Source organism: Callithrix jacchus, chromosome 1, assembly GCF_049354715.1.
Source record: "Callithrix jacchus isolate 240 chromosome 1, calJac240_pri, whole genome shotgun sequence".
NCBI lineage: Eukaryota > Metazoa > Chordata > Mammalia > Primates > Cebidae > Callithrix > Callithrix jacchus.
In genome coordinates this window covers 63,596,065-63,610,000 of record NC_133502.1, presented here as the reverse complement: position 1 = coordinate 63,610,000, position 13,936 = coordinate 63,596,065, and the positions used below count along the sequence as shown (strand labels likewise).

Below are 13,936 nucleotides of genomic sequence, written 5' to 3'. Positions count from 1 at the left end.
TGACGCCACTGTCAAACACAGGGAGCCTGAAAACCACAGGTGTGAGAACAAAGCCAGGAATTATCTAGGATATTCAACCCCTGAGTTTCACTGTTGTTGCCCAGGCTGGAGTAAAATGGTGTGATCTCAGCTCACCACAACCTTCGCCTCCTGAGTTCAAGTGATTCTCCTGCCTCAACCTTCCGAGTAGCTGGGATTATAGACATGCGCCGCCATGCCCGGCTAATTTTGAATTTTTAGTAGAGACAGGTTTCTCCGTGTTGGTCAGGCTGGTCTCAAACTCCTGACCTCAGGTGATCTGCCCACCTTGGCCTCCCAAAGTGCTGGGATTACAGGCGTGAGCTACTGTGCCCAGCCAGGAGCACATCTTTTAAACCTTCTTTTTTTTTTGAGATGGAGTTTCGCTCTTGTTACCAAGGCTGGATGGAGTGCAATGGCACGATCTCGGCTCAGTGCAACCTCCGCCTCCTGGGTTAAGGCAATTCTCCTGCCTCAGCCTCCTGGGTAGCTGGGATTATAGGCACGCGCCACCATGCCCAGCTAATTTTTTTGTATTTTTATCAGAGACGGGGTTTCACTATGTTGACCAGGATGGTCTCAATCTCTAGACCTTGTGATCCACCTGCCTCAGCCTCCCAAAGTGCTGGGATTACAGGCGTGAGCCACCGCACCCGGCCGCTAAACCTTCTTTTATGCCCAGGTATGAGGGTAATATTCAACGAAACAGCATTTAAAACCTATCGAACACAAGCAATGATGGCATAGCTAAACAGCTCATGAATACACAGAAAATAAAAGTATGAACTAGAATCTACATGCTAAATAAAATGCCTGGCTAATTTTTTTTTTTTTTTTTTGAGACAGAAAAAAAAATTCACTCTTGTTGCCCAGGCTAGAGTGCAATGGCACGATCTTGGCTCACTGCAACCCCTACCTCCCGGGTTCAAGCAATTCTCCTGCCTCGGCCTCCTGAGTTGCTGGGATTAGAGGCATGCACCACCATGCGCAGCTAATTTTGTATTTTTAGTGAGACAGGTTTTCTCCATGCTGGTTGGGCTGGTCTCAAACTCCTGAACTTTGGTGATCCAGCCGCCTGGGCCTCCCAAAGTGTTGGGATTACAGACGTGAGCCACTGTACCTGGCCGCCTGGCTACTTTTTTAAACCAAAGAATAAGAAAAACAAAATTCACAGCTGAACATCTCCAGAGACTAACACAAAATGTCTAAGGGAAGAGGGGCTAGTTATTCTAACCTCATGGGCAGAACCACACCCTATCTCATTCCCCCAAATCCACAAGAGTCTGACTACTGGTCCTGTAAGAACATGCCCAGCCCTGATAAAGATGAAATAATATAATTGCAAGAAGGCAATATACTGGCTTGACACTAGGGATGGCAAACTTGGCTGGCCTTTCCCATCTACCCCATGCAGAATCAGGGTTGCAGGTGGCGAACTTCCTGCAGAGGTTCCTTTACCTGAGAGGTAATTTCAGTGCTTCCAGCATTTTGCATGCATTCACTAAATCTTCGGGTGAGAGCAACTAAGAGGGAAAAAAAATTCCAGTAATGCTATACAATTGTAATGATCACTAAAACAGAAGAGTAAATTTAAAAATTTTTATCAATAATTTTATGTGATTTAATCACTACAAAGCAAAAAAGATTAACAAAGGAGCCAAAGACTTCTATTCATTAAAGTAGTACTACCCAATCAAATCTGCATGCCACATATGTTATTGTAAATTTTATAGTAACCACATTAAAAAGTAAAAAGAAACACGTGAAATTTTAATGCATATATTTTATTTAGTCCAGTAGATTGAATATAGAACCAATGTAACATATAAACAACACAAAAAATTACTAATGAGATGTTTAACATTTCCTTATTTTGTACAAAGTCTTTTCAATCTGGTGCATTTTACACTTGCAGCACATCTTGATTTGGATTAACTACATTTCAAGTCCCCAGTCACCATGTGATGTGGCTTTTTGAACAGTGCAGCCTTAACAAATCAGCATAGTGTGGTGATAACAAGCACGGCTTTCAGTCCCACAGTCTGGCTCCAAAGCCAGTCCAGCCTAGATCCAAATACCTGTCAAACCACTGTCTCTGGCTGTGGGCTTGCTCAAGTTATTTCTTTCATCTTTCCATTTTTTTTTTTTTTTTTTTTTTTGAGACAGAGTTTCACTCTTGTTGCCCAGGCTGGAGTGCAATGGCATGATCTCAGCTCATTGCAACCTCTACCTCCCAAGGTCAAGCAATTCTCCTACCTCAGCCTCCCGAGTAGCTGGGATGACAGGCATGTGCCACCACACCCAGATAATTTTTTGTATTTTTAGTAGAGACAGGGTTTCACCATGTTGGCCAGGCTGGTTTCAAACTTCTGACCTCAGGTAATCCACCCACCTTGGCTTTCAAAGTGTTGGGATTACAGGCATAAGCCACTGCACCTGGCCAACTTATTTCATCTTTCTAAGCCTCAATTTCCTAATCTCCAAATTATCCCCTACATGGGACAGTAAGAGCAGCCATGTCACTGAGTTATTGGGAGGATAAACGTGTATGTGCAGAGTGTCCAGTGGATGGTAAGTACTCACTGATGGCAGCTATGATCAGTATTCAGATAAAAACACAGAGCAGGGCTTAACTCATGGGACTGGGTGAGCCATTTGCATGGAGGTAACTGTTTGGGCACAAAGAGTACCTGGACAGTCTTGGAGGCCAAGGACACCTGGACATAAAGGAGCAAGGGCAGCTGAAGAATAGCCACTGCTGATACACAGCCAAAGGGGTGGGGCAGCTTTCCCTCTGCATTATCTACAAGGCAACTTGTTCCAACCAAGTTGATTTAGAGGAGTTAACTATTGCAAAGGAAAGCCTTCCTGAACAACCTTATTTATCACAATAAAAACAGAAAATATTAGAGCTGAACAGTTTCACTCAGTCGAAATACTGATATTAAAAGTAAGAAAACTGGGTCCCTAAATGCTGGCAAGGACGTGGAGAAAGGAACTCTGACACACTGTTGGTGGGAAGGTAAATTAGTGCAGCCATTATGGAAAACAGTATGGCGATTTCTCAAAAAACTGAAAACAACTATCATAAGACCCAGCAATCCTACTGCTGGGTATACATCCAAAAGAAAGGAAAGGAGTATATGGAAGAGAAATCTGCACTCCCATGTTTATTGCAGCGCTATTCACCATAGCCGACATCATTTGCAACAACAGGGATGGAACTGGAAGACACTGTTAAGTGGAGTAAGCTAGCACAAAAAGACAAATATCCCACGTTCTCACTCATATGTGGGAGTTAAAAAATGGATCTCATGCAGATAGAGAGTAGAAAAATGGTTACTAGAGGGTAGGAAGAGTAGTGGGGAAGGAGGGATGAAGAGAGGTTGGCTTAATGGGTACAAAAATACAATTAGAAGGAATAAGAGGCCAGACGCAGTGGCTCAAGCCTGTAATCCCAGCACTTTGGGAGGCTGAGGTGGACAGATCACATTATATGCTTTATCATATACAACGTGGTGAAACCTCATCTCTACTAAAAATACAAAAATTACCCAGGCATGGTGGTGGGTGCCTATAATCCCAGCTACTCGGGAGTCTAAGGTAGGAGAATTGCTTGAACCAGGGAGGGGGAGGTTGCACTGAGCCGAGATTGCACCACTGCACTCCAGCCTGGGCAACAAGAGTAAGACTCTGTCTCAAAAAAAAAAAAAAAAGGTGACAGAGGAATAAGATTTAGCATTCAGTAGTACAATAGGGTAATTATAGTTAACAATAATGTATTGTATGTTATTTCTTTTTTTTTTTTTTTTTTGAGACAAAGTCTTGCATCTTTCACCCAGGCTGGAGTGCAGTGGTGCAATCTCAGCTCACTGCAACCTCCGCCTCCTGGGTTGAAGCAATTCTCCTGCCTCAACCTCCCAAACAGCTGGGACTACAGGCGCATGCCACCATGCCTGACTAATATTTTATATTTTTACTAGAGATGGAATTTCACCATGTTAGCCAGGATGGTCTTGATCTCCTGACCTCATAATCTGCCTGCTTTGGCCTCAGAAAGTGCTGGGATTACAGGCGTGAACCACCGTGCCCGACCTATATATTTCTTTTTTTTTTTTTTTTAATTTATTTGTTGAGATGGAGTCTAGCTCTACTGCCCAGGCTGGAGTACAGTGGCACAATCTCAGCTCACTGCAAACTCCACCCCACAGGTTCAAGCAATTCTACTGCCTCACACTCCCAAGTAGCTGGAATTACAGGTGCCCCCCAACCATACCCAGCTAATTTTTGTATTTTTAGTAGAGACAGAGTTTTGCCATGTTGGCTAGGGTGGTCTTGAACTCCTGACCTCAGGTGATCTGCCCACTTTGGCCTCCCAAAGTGCTGAAACTACAGGCGTGAGCCACCACCTCTGGCCTTACTGTATATTTTAAACTAACTAGAAAAGTGGAAATCGAATGCTCCTAACACAAAGAAGTGATAAATACTGGAGGTGACAGACCCTCAATTTCCCTGATTTGTTCATTACACATTATATGCTTGTATCAAAATTTCACATGTACCCCATAAATATGTACAACTATTATGTATCCATAAAAATAAAAAACAAAAATTTGGGGGGCCAGGCCTGGTGGCTCATGCCTGTAATCCCAGCACTTTGTTTGGGAGGCTGGGGTGGGTAGATCACCTGAGGTCAGGAGTTCAAGAGCAGCTTGGCTAACATGGTCAGAACCCTGTCTCTACTTAAAGTATGAAAATTCTCCTGGTGTGGTGGTGCACCCTTGTAATCCCAGCTACTTGAGAAGCTGAAGCACAAGAATTGCTTGAACCCAGGAGGCAGATGTTTCAGTGAGCAAAGATTGTGCTGTTATGCTCTACAGAGTGATACTCTGTCTCAAAATTACAAAACAAAAAATAAAAAGATTAAAAAAAAAGAGGTATATATATATATACAATGAAATACATTCAGCACAAAACATAATAAAATCCTGTCATGTGCAGCAACATGGATGAACCTGGAGGATATTACATTAAGTGAAATAAGCCAGACATAGCAAGACAAACACGACTTGATCTCACTTATATGTAGACTCTAAAAGAAGTTGATCTCATAGAAGTAGCGAGTAGAAGAGTGGCTACCAGAGACTGGGGAGGGTAGGCAGGAGAAGGGGATGGAGAGAGATAAGTCAACAGAAAGAAAGTTACAGTTAGGAAGCATGAGTTCTGTTGCTATATTACACAGGGTGACTAGATAATGACAATGCGTGTATATTTCTTTTTTTTTCTGTTTCTGAATACCATCGTTTTTTTGTTTTTGTTTTTGTTTTTCTTTGAGATGGAGTCTTGCTCTGTCTCCCAGGCTGGAGTGCACTGGCGCAATCTCAGCTCACTGCAACCTCCACCTCCCTGGTTCAAGCAATTCCCCTGCCTCAGCCTCCTGAGTAGCTGGGATTACAGGAACACACCACCACTCCCGGCTAATTTTTTTTGTATTTTAAGTAGAGACCGTGTTTCACCATGTTGGCCAGACTGGTCTTGAACTCTTGACCTCAGGCAAAGCTCCCGCCTCGGCCTCCCAAAGTGCTGGGAATACAGGCATGAGCCACCGAGCCCAGCCCTGAGGACTTTTTATTGATACATAATATTTTACATATTAATGGGGTATAGGGGTTATTTTTATTAATACACATGCATAAAATGTGTAATGATCAAGTCAGGGTATTTGGGGTACTTATTACCTCAAGTTTTTATCGTGTCTGTGTTAGGAACATTTCAAGTCCTCCCTTCTGGCTACTTTGAAATATACAATACATTGCTGCTTCCCTCCTCTGCTATTGAATATCAGAACTTATCTAACAGTATGTTTGTACCCATTAACCAACCTTTCTTCTTTCTTCCCCTCTTCCACTTATATACCTTTCCCAGTCTCTGATACCTATCATCTATTCTCTACCTCCATTAGAATGAGTGGGAACACACGCTATTTGTCTTTAAGTGTCTGGCTTACTTCACTTAATATAGTGACTTCCAGTTTCTCCATGTTGCTGAAAATAATGTGATTTCATTCTTTTTTTTAATGACTGAATTGTATTCCATTTGTATGTATCTGACATTTTCTTTATCCATTCATCCATTGATGGACACTTAGGTTGATTCTTTGTTTTTTTAAAAAAACGTTTATTTCAGATTGGGGATACATGTGAAAGTTTGTTACACAAAAAAGTCATGTCACTAGGGTTTGTTGTACAGATTATTTTATCACCTAGGTATTAATACTAAGCCCAGTACCCAATAACCCAATAGTTATCTGTTTTGTTCCTCTCCCACCCCTAAAAGTCTCCATCTTCAAGTATACTCTAATATTTGCTGTTTGCTTCTTTGTGTGCATAGGTTCTCATCATTTAGCTACTACTTATAAGTGAGAATATGGGTATTTGGCTTTCTGTTCCTGCACTAGTTTGCTAAGGATAATAACCTCTAGCTCCACCCATGTTCCCACAAAAGAATTATCTTGGCCGGGCACGGTGGCTCACGTTCCCAGCACTTTGGGAGGCCAAGGCAGGCAGATAACAATGTCAAGAGATTAAGAGCATCCTGGCCAATATGGTGAAACCCTGTCTCTACTAAAAATAAAAAAATTAGCTGGGCATGGTGGCGCAAGCCTGTAATCCCAGCTACTTGGGGAGCTGAGACAGGAGAATTGCTTGAACCCAGGAAGCAGAGGTTGCAGTGAGCCAAGATGGCACCACTACGCTCCAGCCTTGCAACAGAGCAAGACTCTGTCTCAAAAAAAAAAAAAGAATTATTTTGTTCTTTTCTGTGATTGCATATGACAGACAGGAGAAGATTTATTTTGAATGTTATTACCACAAATAAATGATAAATGTTTCAATGATGAATATGTTAATTGTCCTGTGATATGGTTTGAATCTATGTCCCCACCCAAATCTCATCTTGTAGCTGCCATAATTCCCACATATTGTGGGAGGGACCTCAAGGAAGATGACTGAATTATGGGGGCTGGTCTTTCCTGCGCTGTTCTGTTGATAGTGAATGGGTCTCATGAGATCTGATCATTTTAAAAACAGTTGTCATGCACAATTCTCCTTGCCTGCTGCCTTCCACATAAGCTGCGACTTGCTCCTCGATTGTGAGGCCTCCCTAGCTATGTGCAACTGTGAGTCCAATTAAACCTCTTTCTTTTGAAAATTGCCCAGTCTTGGGTATGTCTTTATCAGCAGCATAAAAATGGACTAATATACCCTGATTCGATCATTATAAAATGTATATGTGCACTGAAACACCACATGGCACGACTATGTACAATTATTGTTACAATTATAAAGAAAAATATAAAAAGTTTTGATCTCCTGACCCCCCCAAAAAAGAAGGAAAACTGAGTCTCAGAGATGTTAAATAAGCTACTGAAGCTCACTAAGCAAATCACTATTGAAACCAGGAAAACAATCTGCCTCCTGGATCCCAAGGCAGTATTCTTTTCACTGTACCACAATGCGTCTCAAAATAGCTTTGATATTCACAATCCTTCCTCAAATTGTATTCAGAATTTGTAGTAAGAAAGTCTATATTTAGCTAAAAGAATATTTAAATTTTCTATTCTTAGTTCCATTCCTCGAGCTCGGTTTACTAAGCAGTAAACCTCTGTGAGTGACATTATTCCCCCTCGTTCCTGTTAAAATACGAAATTTTTAAAAAAGCATTATGTTACAATTACACCGGTTAGCATTTCTTAACAGGAATCATAATCACAGGGATATCAGAAATCTGAAATTTCTTTAAGAAGCTTATAAAAACTGTATTCACACAAAGGAGAACCTATTCGGATACCACAAGGCAGTTCAGATTCCCTACTTGTACTTTAATGTCATTACCATTTTATTTTTATTTTTATTTTTTGAGACAGACTCTTGTTTTGTCTCCCAGGCTGGAGTGCAGTGGCGGGATCTCAGCTCACTGCAACCTCTCCACCTCTCAGGTTGAAGCAATTCTCCTGCCTCAGCCTCCCTAGTAGCTGTGACTACAGACATACACCACCACACCTGACAATTTTTTTTGTATTTTTAGTAGAGAGAGGGTTTCACCATGTCGGTCAGGCTGGTCTTGAACTCCTGACCTCAAATGATCTGTCTGCCTCAGCCTCCCAACGTGCTGGGATTACATGCGTCAGCCACTGTGCCTGGCCTCATTACCATTTTAACATTTACTTAAATGAAAAAAAGGGTCTCTACACCATGTTTCAAAAAAATACATTTAGAAGTTTTAACTTATTTCAGCCAATAAATGAAGAAAGCATAGAATTAATAAGACCATCACCATTTTCCAACCCCCAATGAAATAACAGATCTAGGTAATAACTGTCAATGGCTGTTAACATCATAACAAATTTTTTAAAAATTTAAAAAAGAATCAGACATTATATATATCTCTTGGTGGAAGTATACAACAGCTTCTATGAAATAGTCTTGCAATAATAATTGTTTAAAACCCTAACATACCTTTATTATAAATACCAGTTTATAGGAAATACACTGAACAGGAAAAGCACACGCTACAGAATAATTTCTTCAAGCAACACAGAGTGCGGGGGGCGAAGATAAGAGGCAGGAAAAGAAAGAACCCATGAAATCAAAAATGAGCAAACAGGGCTGGGCGCAGTGGCTCACACCTGTAATCCCAGCACTTTGGGAGACCGAGGCGGGTGGATCACGAGGTCAAGAGATTGAGACCATCCTGGTCAACATGGTAAAACGCCGTCTCTACTAAAAATACAAAAAAATTAGCTGGGCATGGTGGTGCGTGCCTGTAGTCCCAGCTACTCAGGAGGCTGAGGCAGGAGAATTGCCTGAACCCAGGAGGCGGAGGTTGTGGTGAGCCAAGATCGCTCCATTGCACTCCAGCCTGGGTGACAAGAGCAAAACTCAGTCTCAAGAAAAAAAACACCAAAAAACAAAAAAAAACGAGCAAACAAACTTGAGAAACAAATCAACAAACTACAATGAATCCTGATTGGAACAGACCAACTGTAAGAGAAAATGTGAAAACTAGGCTAGGTCCGATGGCTCACGCCTGCAATCCCAGCAATTTGGGAGGCCGAAGCAAGTGGATCACCTGAAGTCAGGAGTTTGACACCAGCCTGGCCAACATGGTAAAATCCTGTCTGTACTAAAAATACAAAGAAGTTAGCTGGGCATGGTGCCAGGCACCTGTAATCCCAGCTACTCAGGAGGCTGAGGCAGGAGAATTGCTTGAACTCAGGAGGCGGAGGTTGCAGTGAGCCGAGATCACACCATTGCACTCCAGCCTGGGCAACAAGAGTGAGGATCCAACTCAAAAAACAAAAAAAAAGAAAGAAAGAAAATGTGAACACTAGATATTAGAAAATGTTAAGAAATTATTTTAATTTTTTCTATTATGAAATGAGATTATACTTGTATTTAAACGAGTCTTTATCTTTAGAGTTACATACTGAAATGTTCACAGATAAAGTGATGTGATGTCTGGGATTTGCTTTAGAATAATTTCGAGTGGAGGCTGGTTTACAGAAGAAGCTGGATGATGGGCACAGAGGATTCATTATACTATTCTATTTGTCATAGGTTTGAAATCTTTTTTAATACAAGTGCTTTAATAAACTTTTGATTGCCTAAATACTATCAGACTAGAAGATGAATCTGTTAAAAGAAATTCTTTCCATTCTGAGTTTGCTACGAGTTTTCATCGCAACTGGCCTTTGCACTATCAACTACTTTTTCTGTATCCAATAAGTAGGTCATATGATTTTCCTGTTTTTTCTGTTAATGTGATGAGTTACACTGATTAACTTTCAAATGTCAAACCAACCTCAACAAAAGCCAATTTGGTCATGATTATTGGGGTCTTTTTTGTTGTTGTTTTACTTTGGGCTCTGGTGTACATGTGTACTTCCTGCATCCTGCAGGATATTTGCATAGGTATATACATGCCATGGTGGTCTGCTGTCTCCACCACCCTCTCATTGCCTACATCAGGCATTTCTCCTGGTGTTGTCCCTCCCTGTCTCCCCAGTCCCTTCCCTCCCATCCCCTCCACCCAACCTATCCCTGTGAGTGTCGTTCCCTTTCCTGTGCCCAAGTGTTCTCATTGTTCACCCACCTATGAGAGAGAACATGCGGTGTTTGGTTTTCTGTTCTTGTGTCGGTTTGCTGAGAGGGATGGTTTCTAGATTCATCCATGTAGCTACAAAAAACATGAACTCATCATTTTTTGTGGCTGCATAGTATTCCACTGTGTAGATCTGCCACATTTTCTTTGTCCAGTCTATCATTGATGGGCATTTGCCCTTTTTATATATTGATAAATTCAATTTGCTAACATTTTTAGAATTCTTATATTTCTGGTTTTGAAAGAGATTGGCCTATAATTTGCATTTCTTATATTTCATTTTCAAACTTTGGTCCTAAGGTAATGCTAGCCTCTTAAAATTAGTTAGAAGTATTCTACCTTTTTCTTCCTTTTTTTTTTTTTTGAGACAGAGTTTTGCTCTTGTCACCCAGGCTGGAGTGCAATGGCACGATATCAGCTCACCGCAACCTCCGCCTCTTGGTTTCAGGCAATTTCCTGCCTCAGCCTCCTGAGTAGCTGGGATTACAGGCACGCGCCACCATGCCCAGCTAATTTTTTGTATTTTTAGTAGAGACGGGGTTTCACCACGTTGACCAGGATGGTCTCGATCTCTTGACCTCGTGATCCACCTGCCTCAGCCTCCCAAAGTGCTGGGATTACAGGCATGAGCCACCGCACCCGGCCTACCTTGTTCTACTCTCTGAAGAAGTTGTGTAAGATTAGTATTACCTCTTCCTTAAATATTTGAAAGAATTCACCCACAAGGTTATCTGGGCCTGAATACTTCTTTATGGGAAGATTTTAAATTACAGAAGGAACTTGTTTAGTAGCCTTGAGTCTACACAACATTGGCAGGTTGCGTTTAATATCATCTTCTTATATTTTTCATGCCTGCAAAATCTGTAGAAATGTTCCTTTTTCATTTCTGATGTTGGAATTGTGTGCTTGCTTGCTCTCATTTGCTCATGTTATCTCCCTCTTTCTTGCTTTCCCTTTGATTTATTTGCTAGAGATCTGTCAAATTTATTATTGTTTTCCAAGATTCCACTTTTGGTTCTATTGTTTCTCTCTATTGTGCATTTGTTTTCTATTTAATTAGTTTTTCTTACATTTATTATTTACTTCCTTCTACTTTTGTAGATTTATTTTGCTGGATTTTTTTCTAGTTTTTTTAGTTAAATATTTCTAGTCTTCATTTCAACCTTCCTTATTTTCTAATAGTATGCATTTCAAAGCTGTAAAATTCTCTGTAGGCACAGCTTCAGTAGAAGCTATGGGTTTTAATATTATATTTTCATTATTATTCAGTTCAAAATACTTTCTAGTTTCCATTACAAGTTCCTATTTGAGCTCTGATGTATTTAGAATTATATTGCTTAATTTAATAACAGTTCAGGGTTTTCCAGTTAACTGTCATTGATACTTAGCTGAATTTTACTGTTTCAGAGAATACAATCTGTATGACTGTAAACCTTTGGAAACTTTATGCGTGCTTTATGGCTCAGCATAACAAATGTTCCCTGTACACTGGAATTGAAAAAAAAAAGAAGATGAATCTGTGTTATGGAATGATTAATAGTACTATATAGTAAAGACTAGATAGGTGAAATTTATCTTTACAGAGGAAGATCATATATTTCCTTTGCAAAATAAGGAAAACTTCCTATCAAATACATTTACAAAGTTATAGATGTCAAAAATAAAAATTAAAAACAATTTAGAAAATTACAGACAAAGAATAATAAGCACAGTGAACTAATTTAATATGCCTGAAAGGAAAAAAAACATGTCAATTGACAATAACCATATCATGAAAGGAGTTATGCTCTTGTTAACATTTCTGATGACATAGGGCTAATTTAACACAGTTTAAAAAGACACGTAGGTTTAGTTTTTACCTCTAAAGGCGCCTGCAATATTCCAGCCAGCTGTTTGGCCAGCTGCATGTGGTACTGTGTGCCTGAGCCGTAGGTTTCTCTCGTAACTGGGTTAGCTATTCCCATGCTCAGTAAGTAGGATTTAAACCTGATGGTCTATAATAACAGAGGAGAAAATGCAGAATTAGTCTGTCTACCCCAGTATCTGAAATTCCATCATACATTCAATTCCATTCAACTATTTCTACGTTTACCCATTCCTTCTACTATGTTTCTATGCTGTGAACTGTAAGGGAACAGATTTCCAGGAGTTCCCTACATACATCTAATTATTCTCCATCCTACTTCTCTCGTGGTCTCTGATACTCTATTTATTTAATAAATTTGATGTGAGAGGAGATTCTGATAACAACTGTGCTATATATAACACCAACCAAATAGTACAATGGAAAACTTAGAAAAATGGTAGTGATTAGACTGTAGACAATCTGAATGAAACAAACATCAAACTTAGGAATATGTATAAAACAGCCACTCCTTATACATTTCAGTATCTCTGTTTTCTACACTCCAAAAAAGGCATTGAAATAGCCTTTAATCCTAATAGAACTAAGAGAATTTTTATGATTGACTTTTAGTACTTTAACATATCCCCAAGTCCCAAAAGAAATAAAACAGTACATTCAGAAAGCCAATGTAAACCACAGAAACCTCACTGCATTATATGTGTCATATTGTTCCAACTGCCTTTAAAAAAAGCAACTTATTTACCTCATCTTCTGTGATGTCACCTTGTTTGTCTTTAATTTTATTAGCAATTGATTTTGATAACTCCACCATTTCCTTAGCCTGTCAAATAAAAAGACTGAAAAGCAATATTGTCCCCAAAATGTCTGCTAATAAAATGTTTCAAAAACTGTATTATAATTGGTATGAATTTAATAGGCATAAATGACATATACCTTGATCATTAGTTTGCTGAGGTCTTCAAAGGCCTGAAATGAGAAATTAATTTTTGTTGAAATCCATCTAAAGAATTAAAATGACTTAAAGCAATGAAGTACCCTCTATTTTTTCTCTATGATAAAAATTTGAAATTTTCTTACAAATACCAATTTGTTAATAAATATTTATAAAGTAATACACCTACCTTATTCTACAATTTCATTTTAGCTAAAAACCATAAATTTAGGACCAGGAGCAGCAGCTCATGCCTGTAATCTCAGAACTTTGGAAGGCCAAGGCAGGCTGATCATCTGAGGTTAGGAGTTTGAGACCAGCCTGACCAACATGGAAAAACCCCATCTCTGCTAATAAAAAAAAAAAAAAAATACTAAAAACTTGGCCGGGCCTGTCGGTGTATGCCTATAATCCCAGCTACTCCAGAGGCTGAGGCAGAAGGATTGCTTTAACCTGGGAGGTGAAGGTTGCAGTGAGCCAGGATCGTGACATTGCACTGCAGTCTGGGCAACAAGAGTGAAAGTCCGCCTCAAAAACAACAACAACAACAAAAAACCATTAATTTTCCAAACAAGCTGTAAAAAAATTTCACATTTTCAAAGAGAAAATAATTATTATTGATTAAATAAACAAAGGGTAACATAAACTGTAGTTCAGAAAATATTATTTACTGTTATTTGACAAAAGTAAGAAATTCTGTCACTGGTTTTTCCTAAAATTATTTCCTAATAGGAAGTCAAGAATCAAAAGCACTATAAAGCTTTCCTGGTTGAAAATTGCAATACACAGCTGCAGGAATAGTTCTTTGGGCACAATAATTTTGGCTTTAACACAGGTGTGATTTAACTGAAACAGTAAGTCCAGCCTCTGACTATCAACCCCTTTATACTTGTAGATATGGTGGCTATCACAAAAGAAAAACATTTAAATACCATCTAAAGGTATCTACATAGAATCAA

At 39.6% G+C, this 13,936-nt stretch overlaps 1 protein-coding gene across 1 annotated transcript in view; it reads right to left on the bottom strand.

The window, feature by feature from the left end:
* Nucleotides 1-13,936, bottom strand: part of LOC128931542 (vacuolar protein-sorting-associated protein 36-like) — a 38,033-nt gene that overhangs the window by 4,176 nt on the left and 19,921 nt on the right. The window contains 6 exon segments of the mRNA XM_078355541.1: nucleotides 1-26; nucleotides 1,477-1,541; nucleotides 7,643-7,708; nucleotides 12,039-12,173; nucleotides 12,789-12,866; nucleotides 12,980-13,012. The exon segment at nucleotides 1-26 is cut by the window's left edge and continues 59 nt beyond it. Coding sequence (XP_078211667.1) covers nucleotides 1-26; nucleotides 1,477-1,541; nucleotides 7,643-7,708; nucleotides 12,039-12,173; nucleotides 12,789-12,866; nucleotides 12,980-13,012 — 403 coding nt within the window.